We start from the raw sequence: 25,182 nt of genomic DNA, 5'->3' as shown, positions 1-25,182 counted from the left end.
ACCAATTATACGTAATTAGTACTTGGTTATCTTACTCCCACTTGTTCTTTTTAATGAAAAATTCCTTAATGAAAAATACCGCTCAAACGAATGTTTTTATAAATGTACTTAGTTGGTAAGTGTTTTTTGCTAAGTATCTGATTCTTTCACATCATTCTAATAATAATTTTCATTTGATCTTATATTTTTCTGCGATTTTTTTTGTTTTTTAATAATTAAATTTTTTGCTTGTATTATCATTATGTCTTCTTGAAATTCTTTTTTTAATAATTAATACAATTGTGTATTCTTGCGTAGGTATCGCATAAATTAGCATCTAATTTTTAATGAATTTGGTTATTAAATTTTAAATAAAACATTATTCAACAACAATAAGTTTATTTTTATCAATCATATACATTATGTAAAATTAAAAGCCTTTAAAAAGCCCACTGCGTTAAAATTTACTACATGGATAAACAATTCCATATGTATGAGTACTTTCTGTAATTTTAAATATTTCAATAAAATATTTTGTTAAAATATTACCCTATCAGTTATTTTAATTTACTCTTGCAAATTAATATGAAAGTTTAATAAGTCTTTATATAAATATAAATTTGTTTTCGCGATAATTCAAATATATGCAACCTGCGAATCGAAGTGTAAATAGGTATGATCTAATTAAAGGCGTATTTGACAGCTGTGAATGTCTTAATGGCTTCCACGAGTAGAGGTTCTCCTGATGACGACGGTTATAAAAGATTTACAGAAGATATACACAATGTGTCGTATGGCTCGAATACATCAAGTAAGTAGTACGCTAGTGATAAGCCTTATCAGTGACTAATGTAAATCATTTGTTTACTAAATATTAACCTCAATATTTGCATATTACCAGAGATATGTCTTATTGTTGATAATCCTATCATATGTCATCTCTAGTTAAATAAAATTTGAGATGAATCTGGTGAGTAGTCTTGGTTTTTATCTCTGATAGTGCAAGTGTTGGAAACAATGTTTCTACGTAATTTTTCTCCAAATTTACAAGCTTTCTAATTGCTAATTTTGCTCTGTTTTAGACCCGATTGATGAGATGGGAAGTAGATCAAGTCTCAGTAGAGACGATATCGGAGATATGGATCAATGGGAGATGAATTTCCACGAAGCAGCTATATTTCTAGAGGTAAATATGTAAGAACAAACAGTATTATATGATTGAGAATGTATGTATAATAAAATAAGTATATTATTCTTAGGTAAACTAGAAGCACTTAAGTGTAGATCTTTCATAGAGTGTGCTATTAGGGATGCTCAAGAGGAGAAACTTTTATTTTTGGTAAAAATGTCATAGAAAGAAATAGTTTTGAAATGCAAAAAATCAAGCTAAGAATGTTAAAGAAAATGATAGCTATACCACTCATTAGATTAATACATGACCTAAATTATTAATAAAGAGCAACCAAGCAAGTATCACTTCTCACAACACAAAGAAAAACCAGCTGATATCCCATTAAACCAACAGGAGACTGTATCAAGATTTTAGAGTTGAACTTAATGTTAAATTGTTCAAGATATGATATTAGAGAGCTAAATGAACAAGGACATCTTTTCTGAGGAACTTAGCTGTAACAATTACAATATATTCCATGCTGATAAAATCTGCAACTTGCAACAAAAACAGAGGAGGTGGTGTGCTGATATTGGTAAGAAGTCAGTTACTGGCTTCAATCATCAAGAAGATCAAAGCTTACTTTGAACAACTTTTTTTGTTATAGCTCTCTGATTGTAAAGGAGTCATGGGGTAATCTTTTCAGCATGAAATGAACAAGCATTCTAGTGAATGCATAACTTGATGGAAGATCTTATTATCAGCCACGTTAAGATCAGTGAGCTCTATGTAAATGTTTAGGATCAAATCTAGTGATGCGAGTGTAATATACCAACATTTTCTGATGATCTTTACAGTGATCATTGACTGGTAGTGTAAAAAAATTGTTAGTCATATTGCAGCACTAAGATTCACTTAGTGGATGACTTTAATCCATCAAGGGTGCTGATGCTGTGGTCAAATGCTAATAATGGTGTCCAGGTAGCTTGTTTGTCAAATCCTTTGAACATGTTTTGTGTTCAAATGATTGATATGCCAAATAGCAGAAATGTGTTCCTGGATCTTCTGTTTACCAATTATAACTGAATGTTTTACTAAAATCAACTGAAATGTTCCAGATCCACTTTTTGTGACTCAGATAATGTTAGAATCACTTTGGAGAACTTTGATTTTAAAAATGGGAACTAGCAGGGTACCAATAGGAACAATTATGTATTTTCTAGAAATTGGGATATTTTTTACAATACAGATTATGTCTATTTTACAATTAACATTATTGTTTCTGAATTCTATATTTTAAATTTTGGGATTCAATGTTTTGTGCCACAGAAAAAAATAAGCTTAAAAAATATTAACTGTCTCATAGTGAAAGTGATTATTATGCATTCACTGTTCTGAGAACTCAATGTAAAAGAATAAATCAAGAGTACTACAGAAATTATATTGCTACTATAAATGAGGATCAAATTTTTTTTGGAAATTCATTAACAAGAAAAGCACATGGAATAATATTCCAAAGAAATGGTTTTAAATTGCTACTGATGGTCAACAAATTGTTTATTGATTTGATACTCACTTTTGTACTGTCTATCCAGTTGTGAACACAAAACCCCCTGAAAAATCTTTCAGTCTAATTAACATTAACTGCCCTGATCTGTCATAAGTTTAGCTGATATTTTTGAAAGGCTGGTGGCTCTATCTGATAGGATAATGATTGCACCTAATGGACTCACAAATATTCCCTTAAAAACATGTAGATATTCACTATCTCAGCCATTGTATAAATTTTTTAATTCATTCCTCACTTCTGAGGCATTTCCAGACATCTGGAGAGAAAGTTTTATTGCAGCTGTTTTTAAATCAGGTTCAAGAAATGTTGTAAAACATTATTTTAGTGTCGATAATGTTGACCAGCAATAAGATTTTTGACAGTCTTATGTGTAACTACTTGAATGGACATTGTAAAGAGATTATTGTTGAAATGAATTGTAAACAAGTGAAGCCAGAATATTACAGAAAAACACAAAACAAAAATAACAGCTATAAAAATATATATCTTAGAAGGATCTTTGGAAGACTAAAATGGATAAATGTAGAAATAAAGAAATTAGACAAAATACATCAAAAACCTTTACTAGAAAAAAATTGGGAAGAAACAGTTGGACTGGTACAAATATCTAGTAAGGAAAAACCAAAACAATTTGACTGATAGGATAATAGGAGAAAATATTAGGAGGAATAGAAAAAAGATAGGCCAAAGAATAAATGTATAGATGGAATAAACGAAATTTAAAAAAAGAAGAAAGACAATTGAAGAAATGAGTGCAGACCAGAAAAATGATAAGAAATGTATAAGCAACCACAATATTGCGAAGTTGAAAGGCATAAGCCCTCTTGAAGGAAATCTTTTTAAGCAATAAACTTTGGAACAAATGTTGTAATTGGTTTTGTTAGACGAAAAGATATTAGTTTATCACTAAAGATTAACAAAAAATTGTCCTAGTTCTAAAAATATATTTCATGTTTATTCATTTTACAATTTCAGGTATGTAAATATTTATATAGAGTATGTTAACTGTGACAAAACATATAAGTATGGTTTGATGCAAATGTATGAATGTTATTAGTTGTTATTGTTTCAAGGTCAATAGTTTTTAGTGTTGCAACAAAAAAATTTGTAATTGAACATATTTTTTAGCTATTCTGCTATCTGTCTGTAAATTTACTGGTATTTAAAAAAAAATTACATAAAAGTCGTTAAGAATTATATGACACACAGGGGCGTAGCATGTGAAAGTAAGTAAGGAATGAAATGAAATCTGATAACAAGTAATATACCAAATAGGGTGAATGCATGGTGATAATTTAAAAAATTCCCTCCGTTAATTAGCAAATGATCAAAAAATGAAGAATTTATCTTACTGAGTAATTTTTTTAAATGCAAGACTCTAAAATTTCAAGTAGCTATTTTTAAGCTTAATTCCAAGCAGCTTTCTAGCTGTTATTCCAACTCGTTTATCAATGGTTGCCTAGTTCATTGTGTTTTGATTAGTCTTAACTTTTCTTCTCTCTTCTAACAACTTTCATGCTTTGATTTTTTTCGATTGTTTGTTGTTCATGCCATTTATTGTAGTGTCTAATGTCATTCCGGATTCTTATGGAGATCTTTTTGTTTATAAAACTTATTTCTTGATGTGCTAGGTTGTTGGGATTCAACTCTCTTCGTTGTTCTAGTAATGCTTTGGTATGAGAGCGGGTTTTATTCTCCTTGTCTCGCTTTGAGTAGTGTTCGTTTGTTGTCTTTGTATTTTCTAGTGCTTCAGCAGTTTTTTCGAACTTTCGTGAGTTTTCTAGATCTTACCTTGTTTTCCTTGTTCGTTTTTTATCATTCGCGATCTTTCCTTCTTGACGTTTATAGTTATACCCACTGAAGCTCTCACCATCCTATAATCGCTTCCGATAGATACTTGGTTCAGTACTGATTGTTTAATCCATGTAAAGAGCCTAAGTGCATCTACCTAAAAACCACATTACTGGTTTATTAAAGTTAGTGCAACATTTGAGACAAAAAAATTTCAAATAATTTTAAAATTCTTTGTCAATGGTTTATGTAGTATACGAATTCTTCGACACTCGATTTGAATTTGACTTTATTTTCAGGAAGGAGCAAACAATGAAAAGTTTGATTCACATCCGCGTCACCCGGGAGCGCTGCCTGCCTACCTTCTTGTACACAATTCCTGGTACTATGGATTTGATCTCTTCTTCTCGTTGGTACTTTTAATGCTGGCGATGGTCGAACAGCCATCTTTAGACACGTTCGAGTTTCCGGTTGCGATTCATAGCACCTTGGAACTGGTAGCTCTCGGTGTGATCGGAGTAGAATTGATGTTGAAATTGAGGTGGATTGGGTGGAGAACCATACTGAAGCACAAAAGAACTATGGTTAAGGTAAGTTGATTTATTCTGTATTTAATTATATAGCGCCATCGAAAAAATCGTAATTTAAAAAGGGCACGAAATTATTTATATCTCGTGTTTCTAAACCATTTCTTTTCCAGTTTTTAGCATTGCATTTAGCAACAGGTTGCTCAATAAACTAATAATTTTAGGTTCATTACATTTATTTTTTGGTTTTTTTAGCAAAGTAATAGAAGTGATAAATCTGTAAATACTATTAGTAATAGATAAATCTATAAATGCTAATAGATCCACTAGTATATAGAGAGGATTATCTCTTTGGCAAGTACGTTCAACACTTCAACTTGAATATCATCTGAGCCAGGGGCTTTTCCACTTTTGATTGATGTCAATATTTGTTCAACCTAATCTCTCGTGATGTCCAAACCGTCATTATGATTTATATTATGGTTTGAGCTTCTTTAATGTAGCACATTGTAAAACTCCGAAATTTTATGCTTAGCTACGAACGGTGTAACATAACAAACGATGAACAGTGTTTGAAGTACACAAAATGAACGAGGCCGCGTTGCTCAGAATCGAAAGAGATGTGGGCGTGGTTCTTTGGATCTTTCTTACTAGTACATAAACAAAAGAAAAATTAAAAAGAAGAAAAATTAGGAGATGGTAGCTACTAGAGCTAATTCAGAAATATGGGATAAACAATACAAAGAAAATCATAAATAATTTGCCAAAAAGGGCGCCACTTTGTTTTTGCTTCGAAAGACAAAGAAAACTCCTCTTTTTATGAGAATTGGAAGAAACCGCATGTGATTTATACAATTTTTAAATAATACGATAGAGTGTGTTTGAAGAATAATATCTCATGAATTAAATATATCTATATGCAATAGCAACTTCATCTGAATATATATATATATATATATATATATATATACACACAAAATGTCTACACTTATTCGGTATAAAAGAAAAAACGCGAAAAGTTTCCTTAAAGAATTGTCAAATAATTTAAAGCATGATTGATGATTTATGAAAACTTTGATCGATCATCTTAATATAATTTAATCTCTCTTAAATCAATTTCCTATGTATCTAAGATTTTAATTTTTAAGTATTTAGGTATTTGTTAATTAAAATTTTTGGATTAATCATATAAAAAATTTAATCTTGAAAATATGCCAATTTTTAAAACCCTTCTCAGAAGTATACATGTCTGTAGTTTCAGAATTAATTCAGAACTAACTATACGTTTTCCAAATCTATTGTAGCTTTTTATGTTGATACATATATACACAGGTGTACATTAACCGACTAATATCAATATTTACATACTTATGTTTATAATTACACTAAATATTTTATGCTACATCCTTTTTAAACCCTTCGCTACCAAATGTGGACAACCAACCTTACAAATCCTGTTTCAACAATTCGTTACATATCATTATCTGAGTGTTTTCTTTTTTATTTTATATCGAATAAATGTAGAAATTTTGTGTATATATATTCAGATACAAGTTAATAAATTTAAATAGTAGAAATCCGAAGATTGCTTTCTTGGCGAAACAAAAATTCAGACATTTGTCTACTGCGATTTCTACAATATACAAATCAAACAGATTAATGAATTAGCCGATAAGGGGAATCTACAATTTGCATTCCACAACTTGTCGATTCATCAGGGCAAATATCCTTCGATAATTAGTTTTTAGTACTCACGAAAACGAGTAAATAAATAAAGCAAAAAGATGTTTGAGATTTAATTTCAATGCAGGGCACCTGCCATCCGCTTATACGTACTTCGACGTTAAGGTCGAAATACATATAAGGGGATGGCAGGAGCCCTGCATTGACATTAAATCTCGAAACGTCTTTCTGTTAAATAGATTTGGTTTATAAGATCTTATGACGTTATCATCTCCAAACTCACTTATCTTATTCCTCTAGGGCTACAACCCTCTGTGACCTGTTCAACAATTTTGTATTCCATTTCCTTACCTTCTCTTTGCCAATTCCGAACTCCCATAATCCTTAGACCATTCTCGACACTCGGAGCAACTGGCCAAGCCTACGAATTCTGTGAGATTAAACAAACCTTATTATATCTTCGTATTTAAGTAACTCGTCGAGCTCAAAGTTCCTGCGGATTTTGTAGGTCCCGAACAGATCCAAAACACTTCCTGGGGCTTTCCTTTCAAAACTTTTTATGTCATTTTCGTCTTTTTTCAGCAGGGTCCATGTTTCACAACCATAGGTCACAATGTGTCTTATTAGTGTTTTGTACGATTATATCTTTGAATTCTACCCTAGATTTTAGAAGTTCTCAGTTTCTTTAATTGCCTAATATGCCCTGCCTCCGTTGCTTATTCTGTTTTTTTGCTGTCTCATTACGCGGATGTTAACTTTGGATATTGCTTCATACAGCAAGAGGTTAAACAATAGCGCTGAGAGAGCGTCTCCTTGTCTTATATCGTTCTGGATCTTAAAGTTGTCAGTGTTTATATTTTGTATCTCTACAACTGCTTTGATGCCAGTGAAAGTAAGCTGTACCAACCTGAGTATACCCATAATGATCAGGCTTTCATTAACCTGTTCATAGTCTCAAACGCTTTTTTGAAATCAATAAATATACTGTTTATATCGACTTTTTATTCGTAGCTCTTTTCTAACACTTGGCTCACCTTGTTTATGTGATCATTAGCAGATCGGTTTGTATGACTTAAACGTGTTTTCTATGATCTGATTTTCTATAAATTTGGATTTTAATAAAAGCAAGAAAGAAATTTGTAAATAAGGGTATGTTAGTATGCCAAACAAGGTTAGGTTATATTTGGAATATCTTGTTTGCGAGTGACTAACTGTCAAAAAAAAGAAAGCTAATCCAAGGCCTGCCCTAATTACGAGTTTTCCGATGGATCTGTACTTTGAAATTCATCATTTACTGGACTCTAGAAAACAGTACAGTATAATGAACGTATATAATCCTAATCTGTATCCAAGCTTACTGTCTTCCTACAAAGGAAGACCATTCCTTTGTAAGATAAATGAATATAAAAGTATAGAACGTTATTTTTTCTTTTACAATACACTTGTTATAGCAAGCATCACCTTATTTATGGTGAATTTTCATCGTGTATATTTTAAAAGGATCGAGTCTGAATAGCAGATTAACACTTAGCAGATATGCCACTGAATGAATGCCGAACTTCCAATCGTTTGGGAGCAGTCTGGTAATTAGCAATGAAAATAGCGCTTCACTATAAATGACGTTTGCTGATTCCATAAATACTCTTAACGATATCTTTAACAATCGGCTATATTATTTTAAATGAGAAAATATCAAATACATGATGACATAGTATCGTTTTGTTTCCAGTGTGTCACTCTGTCTATAATGGTCCTCGAAGCAATAGCCGTACTAGTTCGTCAATCGTCGCACTTCCGCGTAACCAGAGCTTTAAGACCGATCTTCTTGGTTGACACGAGAGCCTGCGGAGGCGTCCGCCGATACATCAGACAGATATTACAGTCTCTGCCTCCGATTCTCGACATGTTGGGACTGTTGATGTTCTTCGTATGTTCCTACGCTCTTCTTGGTTACTTTCTCTTCAGCGGGCACGAAACCAATCTTTATTTTAGGACGCTAGGTGACAGTTTTGTCAGTATGTTCGTGCTGCTGACTACAGCCAAGTAAGTACATGTTCGTTTTGGTTGAATTAACAACAAAATCCAGCTTTTTAATAAAATGTACATTTCTTGGCTTTTAAAATATGTATTTATAAACATATCCTGTACTTTACTTATTCGGTATTAATATGTTATTGTTAAGGTACGGTCTGGAATGAGTACTGAATGAGATTTTTGTCCAAATATGGATGTATGACGGCTAGAGAGGCGTGGGAATAGCCGAGTGGAAAAATGACTGAGGGAGTGAGTGGATGAGAAAGAGAGTGAGAATGAGTGAGTGATTAAATGATTCACTGAGTGAATGACTGACTGAATGAATAAGTGAGTTATTAAGTTGATAATGGATAACTGACTAAGTAAGAGAGCGAATGAATGACGGTGCGAATGACTGATTAAGTAAGTAAATGAGGGAGTGAATGAATGTATCAGTGAGTTCGTGACTGACTAAGTGAGTGAATAAGTGAGGATATGAGTAAGAGAATAAATAAATAAATGGGTGAGTGAGTGACTGGCTAAGTAAGTGGTCGAGTTAGGGAATGAGTAATTGAGAGGGAGATTAATTATTAATTAATTAATAGGTCGACGCAACCGTCTGATTATGCTTTCGTCATTATTATTTTTTCTTACAGTTTCCCAGATGTGATGATGCCTTCATATGCAATTTCAAAATGGACTGCTGCATTTTTTATTTCTTATATTTCAACTGTACTATATGTATTGATGAATTTGGTGAGTACATTTTCAATAACCATTTAACTCAAATTATAGTACATCTAGAAAGTATGTGAAACTTTCCTTCTTAATATTTTATCTTCGGGTGAAAATTAAATATTTATCCCATTGCTTGGCAATAAATTTACACAGTTAATTAGATGTGGCGACAACGTAACACAGACCGACTCAAGGAGCATACACATGCACAACGCCCAGTATTTCTTTTTATCTATAGGTCGCCGGTCAGATCCTGCTCAAAGGACCAATGTAAAAAGTAGAGAAGAAAAATATTCTTCGACAACTCCTGGATGATAAATAAAACACAAATAGATGTAGTTGTGACACTGGCGACATAGAACAATAATACAAAAACGCAAAATCTGAATCGCTTTGGTCATTAAAGTTACAAGCAACCTAAGACTGTCATATTGAATTACAACTGACAAATGAACGGTACATTTCCTTATTTCGCAAAAATATTTCGTTTTTCATATTTTGACACAGAACTTTAAGTTTTTTTTTTCGTTATTTGACGCAACTCATTCATAAAGATGGAATTATATGAAGTTTTTGTTACTTATGTTTTTTAATTTTTGTCTAATAATCATGAATAAACCAAATATTTTCGAATACTAATAACTTAATAAGTAATAGAAACTTTTGTTTAACTATTTTTATATTCATTATTTATATTTAATTAACTCCATATACGATTATGTAATAAAAGACGTCCAGTAATATGACTAAATGCGAAGGATAGATGGCGCTGTAGTCACACATGAAGCCACAAACGATTCGCAAATACACCACTTGATGAATGCCCACTTTCCAATCGTATCGCCGATGGAAACATTCTGTTCCTTCCAGGTGCAAAAACGTTATTTCGCGCCCCTCAGTATAATTTATACTCTGCTGGAAAAATGGTCAATAGACGCATGATGTGGTATCTCGAAAGAAGTAATATTCTTGATACATTCCAGACGGTCATCAGATGAAATGGGTGTGCAACGGGCAATCTGGTCATATTCATACTAAACCAGGTAATACAATTTCCAATAGAAAGTAATGCAATAGCAGTATGATGAATTGTTTGCAAATGTCAGTCAATTTTTACAAGATAAAAAGAAAAATACTTCTGCTACAGTGTATTTTATTATAATGTGGACAGCCGGTTTTGGGTTCTACAATTACAGTCCATCATCAAGTCATGGTTTAACCACTAAAACAAGAGAGAAGAAATGGTACAGTTGTTATAGGTTGTTAAGTATAAATTATGCCAATACTAAGCCTATAATGAACCAAATTTTGAACATGTGTATTACAAGTTACCTTTACGTAGGTATAGAGGTTTATATTTATATTTAACACGCTTTAAAATGAGCACTTTACATATCCATCCGTACGACACCTCTAAGGAGTTGTAATCTTTGAACTTTATAATCACCTGACTATTTATTCTTTGTTATTTGCATAGATAATATACTAACTGTTTGCATTTACCCTGTAAATTTATATTGAATGTAATAATTGTTGTAAACTATGTCCGTGACAAAGAACTCAAATAGTCGAGACACGTCAATTCTTAATCTATATTTGCGCTACATTATTTTGTTGAGTACTATGAATGTTTCAGTGTCCATGTAACTATTTGATACTTTTATTTGCAGATGCTTGCCGTTGTATACGAAACATTCACGGGAATTGAAAAGGATAAATTCAGAAAGCTCCTTTTACATAAAAGACAAGCTTGCAAACTCGCCTTTCGACTTCTTGTCAGCAAGCAATCACCGAATCATATCAGATTTAAGCAATTTCACGGACTGATGCGATATTATGCACCAAAAACACGTAAGTTACAACAATATCCAATAAAATCCTTTCAATCCGTTTTAATTTATTTAATTTTCAAAATGTTTGATGTTTTTTTTGCGATTTTATATTTCTTTACAGGATTGAGAGATGTCGTTTTGATGTTTCGTCAATTGAATAAATCAAACTCGGGACAGCTTACGCAAGAAGAGTTTCTTAACGTATACGATTCCTTGACGTTGAGATGGAGGAACAAGACGCCTTTGGATCCCTGGTTTTCGGCGGCGTGGCCACCGCTCAGGGTATTTTGCCGGGCGGCGAAAACGTTAGTGACGTGGCCGTTCTTCGAACATATTGTTTGTAAGTACACAATTTTTATTGTAATCTTGAATCATACAGACCTTTCTTTCTACTAAACACTCTAGGCCTACGAGATTTTACACCAAACAGGCTAATAGATTTCCTTTTTCTTCTTATAGTACCGTGCACCTATAGTGCGCTGGCGAATTATCTTAAGGCCAGATGTCTGTCTTTTGCGGCATGCAAAAGATCGCCAGTGTTATTTATGCGTGTCTAGTTCTTTATGTTCCGTAGCCACGACATTTGTTTGCGACCTACTCCTCTCTTGCCTTCAATCTTTCTCTGGATGATTAGTTGAGGGATTGCGTATTTTTTTCTTCTCAGAATATGGCACAGGGTATCCAATTTTGCGTACCTTGATCAAATTGAGTAGTTCTCTCTCAGATAGATTTCCTAGACACTCACAATATGATCCCTACACTAACTGAAATCGTTTCTGTGTTAACTGAAATCGTTTCGCACATTACACAACCCATTACAACTGTAATAATCTCGTACTAGTCACCATTCCAGACGTCAAAAAGGCTTTCAATTAAATTTGGCACATAGGACAGATTAAAAAGTTCAAACTAATAGAACTACCTCTACCATACATAAAGTTCATTCACTCAGTCCCATACAATTTTATACATATACACGATTTTTTTCGCAAAAGAAGGCGCTGAGAAGAACCATATTCGTAGTCGTGTATGAAGCGAAACTGTTTACATACATATTTGGTACTTTTGTTTGGTTGTACAACTCCGTGTATTTCCATTTGTCTTTCCAAAATAGTATATTTGATTTTCGTTTATATTTTATAAGACACTGTATCGCGTGGCACTGACTACCTTTATGTATATATTCATTATTTCTATTTATTGGGCGATGGGCGCCATATATTAGTAAAAAAAAACGGGTGTGGCAGTCTAGTGGGACTGCCGGTGGAAGTTACACTTCTATACACGCATTCGCCGTTACAAATTTATTTGGGAGTCAATCTGCACAATCAGTACATATGTAATTCTATAGGTAAGACATAGCAGAAAGAGAAACAGAATTAATAACAACTTACTAACAATGAAGGATTGAATCAATATTTTGATGAAAATATATATTTTTATTTTCATATATGTATGAAAGGAGTTGAATGCAAAAATTTTTTTACACATACTCTGCAGTAAAATTTATTGTTTATTTTGTTATTAATATAATAATACAATACAAATTAAACTGCAATATTCATAAGTATTTAAAAATGACAATAATGTAATAATATTAATAAAAAAGTCCTCCCCGACTGGGAATCGAACCCCGGCCTCCCGCGTGACAGGCGGGGATACTAACTACTATACTACCGAGGACATGACACAAAGATATTTCAAAAGTGACAGTTCTGGATCATACAGTGATTTATTGAGATTATTATTTTGAAATACAAAAGACTAATATAATTATGAACATTTAATAAATAATACAAAACATATCACATAAATAATAATATTAATAAATATTTTATTTTATATATATATATATATAATATTATATGTATATATATCTTTATATAATATATAATATTAAATTATATATAAAAAAGGAACCTTTTTATATTCGAGAGAGGAAGAGAGAGAAAATATATCTTCTGTCTCTCTTACTCATTATCTTACATATGTAATGATTTCACAGATTCACTCCCACACAAATTTCCAACGTGGAGCGCGCGTATAGAAGTATAACTTCAAAAAAATTATCAGTAATAAAAAAGGTTTTTTTTTATTTACAGATGTTTTAATAATAGCAAACGGAGTGGCAATGTTCGTAAGAGTTATGCAGAACTCCGATTCTCTGGAAGAAGGTGCCAAGCTATTTTGTGCCTCGTGGGATACCTATTTCTTTTTAATATGTAAGTAATTTGAAATAGAAAAAATGTGTTAAGTATTTCTGTTGGGAAAATCATAAGGATCTCTTTTTGAAAATCAAACATAAATATTATTCGGATGATCTTAATATTGATCCGAATGTATAATGTGGAATCAATGTTAATTATGGAAGCGTTGCTAATACAAAGGTTTAATTATACGTGAGCATTATTTGTGGATTTTCATTTGTAAGTCGTGTTAATAACACTTTTTGTGATTGACATAGTTTTTATTAATTTGCAGTGTTTTTAATGGAAGCTCTATTGAGAATAATCGGACTAGGATGGGCGGAATACATATCATCCGGATGGAATATATTCGACTTATCAGTAACACTTTTTGCTTTAATTGGGGCGTTTTTATTATCCATGTTACCAAGCCTTACGGCAGTAGTCATATTAAGACCTTTGAGGTGAGTAATTCGATAAATTGATACACCTTTCAAGAATTATTATCGTGATGTTTGGTTATTTCAGGTTATTGCGATTGTTCAAGTTGAAAAAGAGGTATCGGGATATTTTCGGCACGTTGGTACTTCTGAGTCCGTTGATGTGGTCTACTGGGATAGTTATGATGGTCATGTATTACTTCTTCGCTATAATAGGAATGGAGCTGTTCTCGTCTTATAATTTGAAGAACTGTTGCGAGTAAGTATACTCTAGTTCTTTTACTCTTCATTTGATAAAAGCATTAGTTTTATAGTAGCATCTTGTACTGATGTATGGCAGGAATTACTTTAAGAAATCCAAACACATAGTATGTTTTTTATTTTTCATATATTTCCTATTTCTCATTTTCCATATTTTTGCTATTTCCCATATATTTTTCATTTTATTCATATTTTACGTACATTTTTTTAATATTGCTTATATTTTTTACGTTTTTTTTTTATATTTTCCATATTTTTCCTATTTTTCTTTATTTTTTTTTTAATTTCTTAAATTTTTTTTCCATTTTTTTACATTTTTCACATATATTTCATATTTTACATATTTAACAACGCTGAAATAAACTGTAATTGTCTTTTTAGGAACAGTACAGTAGAAGACTTTTACAAATCAAACGGGACATCTAGCGGTATCGGCTACTACTACCTGAACAACTTCTCCAACCTTCTGACTTCCGGTGTCACCTTATTCGAACTGACAGTTGTAAACAACTGGTTCATTGTCATGGACGCCTACGCTTTTCAATCGAAAAACAAGTTTTCCCGATTGTATTTCATGATGTTTTATTTGTTTACGATGGTTGTGTTGACGATAGTTGTAGCTTCTGTTTTGGAAGCGTTCAGATTTCGAATCCAGTATAAACAACAGACTTCAAAGAAAGATGGTGAGTATCCTAAATAAATTAATATTAGATATATACATGGTTGAAAGTCTAACAAATGAACATACAGCACGTACATGTTAAAACGCTGCAAAATATGTTGTTGCATCGGTTCCTGTCACAAATAACATAACTTAGCGCTGTTGCCGACATATAATAAGCTCACTGTCTTTCCATTTAAACGATAGGCATTTATTTTTATGTTAATTCAAGTTCCCACTTTTCTAGTAACCGCCTATAAAATACTAATAAGACTAGTGCTAACATATGAAGCAGAAACGTGGTCACACAGAAGGGCCCAGAACTGCTTAAACGTTTCGAACGTAAAATATATAAAGAAATAAAAGAGCAAGGTTTGTGGCGCAGGCGTTACAACTTTAAGTTATCTAGAAGTTTCGAGGAATCTGACGTAGACGTAACGTCCGACCGAAGAGGGCCGATGGGACAATGAGCCAGATGAAGACCGAGACTACCCTTTTTTTAATTGCCGTATTGCCAGGCTCCATTAAGAACCTAATAAGGTATTCTTTGAATTCTGGCAGACAGTAGTGGGGGAAATCTTTTTTAAACATCTAATGTCATGGAGCAAGACACCCTGTCATCTTCCGGCCGAGTATGAAACTAGGCCAGAAGACCCCAGGATAGTGCCGGATTAACGGTGTTCCGGCTAAAACCTTAACCACTGTTCCAGAGTAGTGATCTTACTACTCAATAAAAAACTAAAATCCACATATTAACCGTCTCCCTAAAAAAAGAATAACTATATTATATTAAGGAAAACTTACAAACCATACCTTCTTCTTCTTAAAGTTCCATCTCCTATCGGAGGTTGGATATCATAACGTCTATGGTCACTTTGTTGGCTGCTGCTCTGAAAAGTTGTAGTGAACTACAGTTAAACCATTCTCTAAGGTTCCTCAGCCAGGAGATGCGTCTTCTTCCTATGCTTCTTCTTCCTTGGATCCTTCCTTGCATAATAATTCTCAGCAGCTCATATTTTTCTCCTCTGGGTATGTGACCCAAATATTCTAGTTTTCTTCTTTTTATGCTGTTCATAATTTCTAACTCCTTATTTAGACGTCGTAGTACCTCAGCATTGGTAATCTATTGAACCCACTGAATTTTTAATATTCTTCTGTAACACCACATTTCGAACGCTTCTATTTTCCTTATGTGTTGTTTCTTCAATGTCCAAGCTTCCATTCCGTATAGTAAGATAGAAAATATGTAACATCTTAGAGCCCTCAATCTGAGATGCAACTGAAGGTCTCTGTTGGTAAGCATTGTCTTCATTTTCACAAATGCTTGCCTTGCAGTTTCAATTCGGACTTTGATTTCTCTGCTTTGGTCATTTTTGTCATCAACCCAGGTTCCCAGATATTTATATGTCTCTACTTTTTCTATTTGGGTTTGCTCTATCATTAATCTTTCATTTCCATGTTGCGTTTTTGAGACGATCATAAATTTAGTTTTTCTCTTATTTATTTTTAGTCCGTATCTAATGCAATAATCGTTAATTCTATTTACCAATTCTTGTAGCGATTCCAGGGTGTCTGCCATTATAACGGTGTCATCAGCGAATCTTATGTTATTTACTATTCTTCCGTTTACAGAGATTCTATCACCCAGATCCGGTATCGCTTCCTGGAATATGGCTTCACTGTACACGTTAAATATTAATGGTGACAGAACACAGCCCTGTCTTACTCCTCTCTTTATATCCATATTTTCGGACTTTTGTTCTTCTATCTTTATATTGGCCTTTTGATTCCAATACAGATTGATAATGATTCGTAAGTCTCGTCTGTCTATATCTTTGTTTCTCAGTATTTCTATTAGTTTTTCATGTCGGACCCTGTCGAATGCCTTCTCGAAGTCGATGAAACAGGAATAAATATCTATCTATATATATCACCATAAATTAGGAAAAAAGTTTAAGAACTGCCTATTACTAAAAGAAAACAATAGAACGAAAATATTTCCGTGAGGCCATAAACTAATTTTGATACTTACGAGTTCTTGGATCTCGAGAAAAAAGAAACAAGATTTCAAATCCCTGGTTCAATTTCCTCCTTTGTCCCCTTGCTCCTTCTTCTTCATTACCCCAGAGATCAGACAGTGCACTTCTCTCCATTCTCTCTCTCCTCTCATCATTATGTTTACCTTGTTTCTTTCATTCAGCCTGAAACCCATTCGCTTCTCAAAGTCTCCCCGCTCATTTGTCCACCTCTGGCAGTTGAAAAGGTGGACGGGAGCGTCCGACACCCCACAAGCAGTACAGTCCGCCGAGGCAGATTTCGAACCCTGCAGAATATCCTGCGACAACCTGATCCTGGTATCTTTTTTCCTTATGGATCTGTCAGTAAAGTATCTGTCAACCATGTTGACCAGATACTAACGCAAAATTCTCTCAGCTTGGACATATTTTTGTCCCATGATGCTGTGATAAAGGCATTCTTGACCTCAAGCAGGACCGCATGTATATTGGACCTTTTTGGCACTAAAACCATATTGGCGGTCGCTCAGTGCATTCTTTTCTTACAGCTATCGCTCAAGGCGGCCTTTCACAAGTTGTTTGTACAATTTAGCTACCGAACTAAGAAGGCAAATTGGCCGAAAGCGTACCTCTTCCTCGTCACCTCCACCTTTCGGGATAAGAACAATCTTAGCGTCTTTCAACCGAGTTGGAAACTGCTGTTGTTCAAGGAGTTTGTTTAGCAATCTCAGGAAAACCTGAGGGTATTACAGCCTTACTGTCTCCGGCATGACTCCGTATATGTCAGGTGCCTTTCGGATCTTTATCCGTCCAACTGCATCGCAGAGTTCCAACTCAGTAAGGGGTTACAAATCTACGAAACCGGTAACCCTTTCACGCCTATCCTCCACCTGAGGAAAGAGCTCCTGTATTAAACAGAGTTTCTCCTTAGACAGGGGTAGGGTGTCTTTTTCCCTTTGAATTCGATACACACAATCTTGAAGCCCTGTCCCCGGATATCCCTTTTGAGATCCGGAAGCAGCTTACACTACCCTTCTCTTTTGGATCTTCTTTCCTCATTTATGTATTTATTCTGCATTTGAAATATCAGAATATCAGGAGAACCTATAGGACGATTTAAAATCTAATGGAGTTAGAACATGGAGAAGAATTGCCAGATACAGGGATGAATAGAGGATTGTTCTGAAGAAGGCTTTGGCTCATAATGAGCTGTGATTCCACTGATGATGATGGCTTATTCTGCAAACATTTTTCTCCTTTTGATACACTTTTCTATTCTTTTTACTGGTTGACTCGATTTTGTAAGTACAAAGACCAGCTGAAAGATTCTCTTCCTAGTTAATAGATGGCATTATAAAAGTGGAATAACTGCTTTTTTAGTATTGGGGCTCTAAATAATAGTAACAAACAAATGTGAAATGTGCTCTCTCTGTACTGCTTGTGGCGTTTTTATAAGTACCCAATCGATTTTTCAAGTCGAATCAGAGCAACTGCCTAAGACATTGGCTCTTTTCAAGTTAAGGTCAATTGTATCGCCTGGAAGAAGTATGGCTCGTTATTTTTGTTTTAAATTTGATATATCGTTTAGTTATCTTCTAGTCGTAGTTTTTGTATAATATTTTCTAACTTTCATGTAGATATTACATCCAAATGTGATAGTAAAGGTTATAAGGATTATAGAATGAGATTATAGAGATTATATGATCAATCACTGACTTCGCCCATCAATCATATCTCTAAAAAGGAGTCGATTTAAGCTTTTTTATTTTATATTTGATATATATATATATATATATATATATATATATATATATATATATATATATATATATATATATATATATATATATTGATAATAGTTTAACAATTTATGCGTTTTTAGAGGAACTTATGCTGCACGAAGAAGTGATTGTCGACTGGAATTCGTTGCAATCACAAGTTCAAGAAGTAAGACTTCTAGAGTCTCTTCAAACGGACTTTGTTGTGGGGGTAAGTAATTATTGATAATTGTGCATTTTCATGTTACTAGATTAAACTTAACATAATGACGAAAGTGAAAAAAAAAAAGAAAATAATAGTAAAAAATAACAATAATAAAAAACAGAAGTAAAAGACATTACAATTGTTATTGTAGAATTAAATAAACAGATATAGACGAGGAATACTGGAAACGTGCAAAATCTACACGGGAAAGTAAAATAACCGAATTTTATTATTTTTATAGATTTTTTGTAGATTTTAATAAAATTGAAAAATTTTACATGTTCCATAACGGACTCATCTCTTTGCGTAAATGGACTCTTCCAACGGTTTATTGTGACTGCGAACCACGAACCGTTATTATATTTCGTTGCACTACTTCTGTTACGCTCGTTTCAGCATTTTCTTATAGAGAAAAAGTAACAACGCCAGTATAGAAGCTTAGCTTCAAAAATATTAAATTGTCAGAATCCGTCGTAGGAAGAATTACTTAAGGAAATAAAAAGGGACCGTATATAAGCAACGAAGGTTTCACAAGTACAAAATAGGAATATACAGTGAAGTTTTTATAAGCAATTATACTAATCATAAGAAACGATAAAGAATATAAGTGGAGAATAAAAGAAAGAAGGATAATATATTTCAAGGTTTACTTCGACAAATTACCACTTCTTTGCTTGAGTTCGCTTCTCTAATACATTAAAACAAATACTGTAGAGCATTGAATGTATCACAAATTACAAACTTTTCAAAAATTTAACAATTTTTTTTATTTTTAGGGCGTTGTAGCGTACATTGGTAGACGAAGACGAACCAGAGAGGTCCTTCAACACCACATGTACGACATAGAAATAAAGCAATGGCTAGAAGAAGCGGAACAGGCCGAAAGGGATGACATCAATCTGATTATTGAAGAAGCGCAAATGAACGCCAGGCTTATTTCCGCTTAATTGTGATTTTTTAGAGTGATTGATGCTATTTCAAAAGATACAAGAAACTGGTCAAATATCTAGAAAACAGAATGTACGAAGGTTTACAAGATTATTAATTTTTATTGTTTTCTGATACATGTACTTGTAATTTTATGTGCGTGACCTTTTTGAATGCTAATTTGGAATTTATAAAGCATATATACGGGGGCAATGAGAAAATTCTGGGTCTATTGGTGAAAAATTTAATTTTTATTAGCAAAGTAGTTTTGTCTCATTTAAGTCGTTCATTAGTTTAATTTGCTTTTTCGAGCCACATTTTTCTTCAGCTTTAGGGATGTATTAAATTCAGACGGATATCAATCTAACGAATTACAACAATTTATAGTTCAAATCATTCAATTTTCTATCAACAAAACTTCTTCTTGTGTGGGTGTATTATCGTGGCAAAAAGGCAAATTTTGTTGTATACACCTTACCTTCTTGTATATTTTTCTCTACAGCTATTCTAAAAGATGTTGATCGTATTCACCATTATTTTTTTCCTTATTTGGTAAATCGGGTTTCACACAAACGAATACAATAATTATTGTTCCAAATTATTTGGAAAAATAGTTTCGTTGGTAGTAGCGCCATCTATGAATCGGACCCAGAAGTTTTTACATCACCCCCGTATTATATCGCCTAACTTTGTAAACTACATTAATTTTACATATTCCCAATTGCCAACAGAAGCACGTGAAAGCCAAACAGGGTCGTACTGATGTGTATCTTATGATTTTTAAAAATATTTACTTTTGAAACTATTAGTGTAAGAATTTCTTGAAATTTAATCATTAAATCACAATTAAACTAAACTCTAAAAAATAACACGACCAGAAAATAACTTAACAATAACTATAACATATATATAACACAATATATTAACTTAAAAATCAACACGATACAATTTGAATTTAAACATGCTGGCAAGTTTGGATCTGTAAGATGAGAATCTGTCTTTCTTAAGGCAATAAATTATATTGAATAGCCTCTTGACGAATGAGACGGCGAATATCAACACGTGCGTTTGTTGTCAGATGGGAATTTGCTAAACGAATGAACTTTAGATACTGTATTGCCACAGTGGAAGATTCGCAGCTTCTTAATTACGACCTTAATGGTATCTTTTGAAACAGTAGCTAATTTTTTTTAGATCTTTTTTAGAGAATCATTTCAACCTTGTTAGGATTTTATAATGTGTAGGACCAACACGGGCACATTAGTAGTGTATTACCCAGCCTTAGATGCAAAGTAGGATAACGCGCACAAAAAAGCTTGCGAACAATTTTGGCTTGGGTTGCGAAACTGAGTTTGTTGATTCAAAATTCAGTCCAAAACCCGAACACTGTTCCATTTATTTACTCCGTAAGAATAAGATTATAAATTTTAGAGACTATGTGTTGAATTCGAAACAATTTTCTTCTTCTTTTCGCGATAAAAAGTCTTCTATGACCGTTGGATAATTCAAAAGGAAGGAATCCGTCACAATATATTTTTATTGAAGTTTAATCACAGTATTTATAAGTTTTATCAGTCATGTGTTGCCTTCAGCACAATTTTCTTATTCTCTTCCCAATAATAAGTTTTCTATGGCCACTGGATGATTGCAAAATTGCCGTATTGTATTTTACTTCGTTTTTAATAATATATCAAAATAAGCCATGGTTATTACCTTTAGATTACCTTTTACAGTATTTGCGTCGTTTGCGCACTCATTGGTTCAAACTTCATGGGTTTTTATGAACTGTCAGTGGCATTTCAAAAAGAAAAAATCGTCACAATATATTTTATTGAAGTTTAATCACAGTATTTACAAATTTTACAGGTTATGTGTTGATTTTAGGAAAATTTTCTTCTTTTCTTCCTAATAATAAGTTTTCTATGACTTTTGAATGATTTGCCAAAATTTCTGTATTGTTTTACCTTACTTTTTCAATTATTTATCAAAATGACCCATGCTCCTTACTTTTAACTTACCTTTTAGTTATTGGGTTGGCTTGCGAACTCCTTGAATTAAACTTCATAGGTTTTTATGACCTATCAGTGGCGTTTTATTACAGTACAATTACAATAAATGAACAGCATCGTATTTTTTATATAGATTTATTTTAAAATCCCTTTTTCACTGCAAAGACACCTCATTAACTTTGTCCGAAAGAATGGAGGGAGTTCTCACTGGAGTTTTAATAGTGCTTCCTGTCATTTAGACTGTTTTAGTCTATTATAAAGATTTACCATAAGCAACTATTAATTAAATGTTTTTTATGCGCTTTACATTGTTTCAACACTGGCCAAATCCTATAGGCGCATCTAAGTCAGTCTGAATGTTCACCAAAAAGATATTTTTAAACGTAGCTGAATACCCCATAGTGATTTATTTTTATAGTAAGTACTAAATGTTGTGATATTTTAATTGGAATAATATGTAATGATAGCAGCCTAGTCTTAAGAAAACCTTATAACTGACGAGCTAGATTTTATTGAATATCAGGCTATATTTTCAGTATTACAATATAATTTTAAACGGCTTCTTTGTGTATGAACGTAACTATATATAGAGCTATTTTTTACATCTTCAATGTGCTTCCATGTATAAAGGTTTGTTTACCGATACGACATTGTCATACATCTTAAATGCACATAAAACAACACAAACACAAAACTTCAGTAGGTATGAACAAACCAATGACAGGTGACAGGTAATTAAAATATACAATTTTTTTGTTTGCTATTTTCTCTTAGTTTTACAAGTAAGAATGAACGTTAAAGATATGCGCAGTAGATACGTAGTCATCTCAGGCAAACTAGTTTTATCGATGACTTTACCAGGAAATAGCGACATGAACTTTCAGTGAATAGGATATACAGTTGCTGTTTCATGTAGATGTGTAATCTAAATATCGACGAATACTAGAAGTATGTGCACAAGGTGCTGTAATTCTTGTACTGGTTTTGCCGTAGATAGTTTGACATAAACCCTATAACCCTATATAAAGTCGCTGTCTTTTGGCCACATTCGCCTTATGTTTATCTTCTCTAGTATATTTCCTCGGAAAATGGCATAAAGAGCTGCATTTTACTGCAGCCGTAGATACCTTAATATCTGCAGTTTTTAACTATCCTAATGTTGGTCTTCCGTCATTTACTATTTGCTTTAAACTTTACACACAATACGGTTTGATTTTGAGTTTTTTTATGAAATATGTCAAAGAATGATGCCATAAGAATAGCTCTATATACAAGTAACAATAAGGTATGGCAATTCGTAAAAATTAAAAACAATACATATAGTGAAAACATATGATGATTTGACGAATTGCCTTAACCTATTGTTACAGAATCTAATTTATTAACCATATTTATTTAACGTTTATATTTTTTACATCAATTTATATTTTATTTAACATGTTAATACAGCTTTTATAGTTTTTTCGTTTTATTTTTAACATCACAATTTTTAACATCACAAAGCATTACACCCTAAAAGGTAAGTAGTCTACCTGTAACCTGGATGGAAACGGCAACTAAAAGGATATAAACAAAGATATATATATATATATATATATATATATATATATATATATATATATATATATATATATATATATATATATATATATATATTATAAAAGTAAAAAGTAATGGCATGTCTCGCAAAACAGAAAACCAAAAATGGTATATCGATGGAAGGCAACCGTATATACGTATTTCTGACTATTGGTCGTCTTCAGTACGGTGCAGCCAAGTTAGAAAAGGAGCATATTAACTTGGGAAAGGATCACTACAGGAGCAATGCAACCAATTTGTGGCATTGCTCCTGTAGTGATCCTTTCCCAAGTTAATATGCTCCTTTTCTAACTTGGCTGCACCGTACTGAAGACGACCAATAGTCAGAAATACGTATATACGGTTGCCTTCCATCGATATACCATTTTTGGTTTTCTGTTTTGCGAGACATGCCATTACTTTTTACTTTTATTATTCACTCGCATTATCCTTTTCCATTTGTTTTATATATATATATATATATATATATATATATATATATATATATATATATATATATATATATATATATATATATATATATATATATATATATATGTGTGTGTGTGTGTATGTATGTGTTACGAGCAAAGCCCGACATTGGACAATCCTAGCATTGTACGGAAATTATTGTCCACTTCTAGTTCTACCCTCAAACTGTACAATGTCCGAAATGATCAAAATTAAAAATGATTATTGACGCGCTCATCGATTCGAATCTATTATTATTAAACTTTGATCAAATAAAAGGCAGATATCGAGCACAGTTTTATTAATTTAATCTTGCACAAGTACTTTCGCTCCCTAGAGCATCTTCAGGGGCATTTCGTCAATTACAGCCCATCCAACAAGAATAAAATGGTATAAATATAAAATTAAACATCACACTACACTACACAAGGACAAACACTTTAAAAAATTTTAAAAATAGGCGAAGCTACATTATGTATGGAAACCGGAGACAGAATGATTCTGATAATATTATTACATATTAATAGATACAACTAGTATAACATAATGTGCAGATTTGGAAAAGGTAATAATGCTGCCAAGATTAGAAATGTTTAAAACCGCAATATTCATCAACCGCCAAACGGTATACAATGAGAGCTTTGTTCCAGTGGCAAAAAAAATGCAGACCTTTTGCCGCTCTCTGACATGAGGCTTTATTTGGAAGGAGTAAAGATAAAATTATAAGCACGTTCTACAACTTCTTCAAATCAAACAGAGACGCATTCAAAATTACCATGTGGTTAGACAACTGCGCGGCCCAAAATAAAACCTGGTTATTCTTTTCATTTTTACTCTATATGGTAAATTCAAATGAAATTGCTGCAGACGAAATTGAAATTAAATATTTCGAACCACGTCATGTATACTGCAACAAATTTAAGTTTGGGAATATGACTCATAACTCGACGATGCGCAGTGAATCGTGTTACCATACAAACGACTAGTGTACGTATCGCAGAGAGTGTTTGACTTGTTTATTTAATCTCGTGTTATATATATATATATATATATATATATATATATATATATATATATATATATATATATATATATATATATATATATTTAGTACTTAGTATATTGGTAGTAGTAATTAGTGCATTATTAAGTCATTTAGTGAATCTATAGTGTGTTTAGTTTAGTTATTATTAATAGTTATTTAACAATGTGGCTCCTAAAAAATAGGAACAAAAAAACCATCATACTTCTGAACAGATACTCTTCAAATCATCTTGAATAAATTGCAGGTGGCGAAAATCCAAAGGCAATAGGAGTGTCCTAATGAAAAGTTATGATATTCGTTTAAAATGAACAGAATATTTAAAGCAGCTAATTCAATTTCGATGAGGGTAGAACCATAATTTA

General features: G+C 32.6%; 1 protein-coding gene across 3 annotated transcripts; it reads left to right on the top strand.

Annotated features, from left to right (window-relative positions):
• LOC140445947 (two pore channel protein 1-like) lies at positions 1 to 23,187 on the top strand. 3 transcript variants are annotated; one of them, XM_072538396.1, is made up of 14 exons: positions 1 to 115; positions 683 to 790; positions 1,062 to 1,165; positions 4,751 to 5,041; positions 8,391 to 8,704; positions 9,331 to 9,430; positions 11,083 to 11,263; positions 11,366 to 11,584; positions 13,347 to 13,466; positions 13,726 to 13,894; positions 13,959 to 14,129; positions 14,513 to 14,814; positions 18,690 to 18,796; positions 19,567 to 23,187. In XM_072538396.1, the coding sequence occupies exons 1-14, from the start codon at positions 103 to 105 to the stop codon at positions 19,735 to 19,737; spliced, it is 2,370 nt and encodes a 789-aa protein (XP_072394497.1). In that variant the 5' UTR covers positions 1 to 102; the 3' UTR covers positions 19,738 to 23,187. The 3 variants fall into 3 exon arrangements, with proteins under 3 accessions (XP_072394497.1, XP_072394499.1, XP_072394498.1); XM_072538398.1 differs by lacking the exons at positions 1 to 115; positions 683 to 790 and adding an exon at positions 810 to 949; XM_072538397.1 differs by lacking the exons at positions 1 to 115; positions 683 to 790 and adding an exon at positions 958 to 1,006.
• The last annotated feature ends 1,995 nt before the right edge of the window (positions 23,188 to 25,182 follow it).

Source organism: Diabrotica undecimpunctata, chromosome 7 (genome assembly GCF_040954645.1).
Source record: "Diabrotica undecimpunctata isolate CICGRU chromosome 7, icDiaUnde3, whole genome shotgun sequence".
NCBI lineage: Eukaryota > Metazoa > Arthropoda > Insecta > Coleoptera > Chrysomelidae > Diabrotica > Diabrotica undecimpunctata.
Note: the sequence above shows the minus strand (reverse complement) of the source record. Positions and strands in the feature narration are given on the sequence as shown.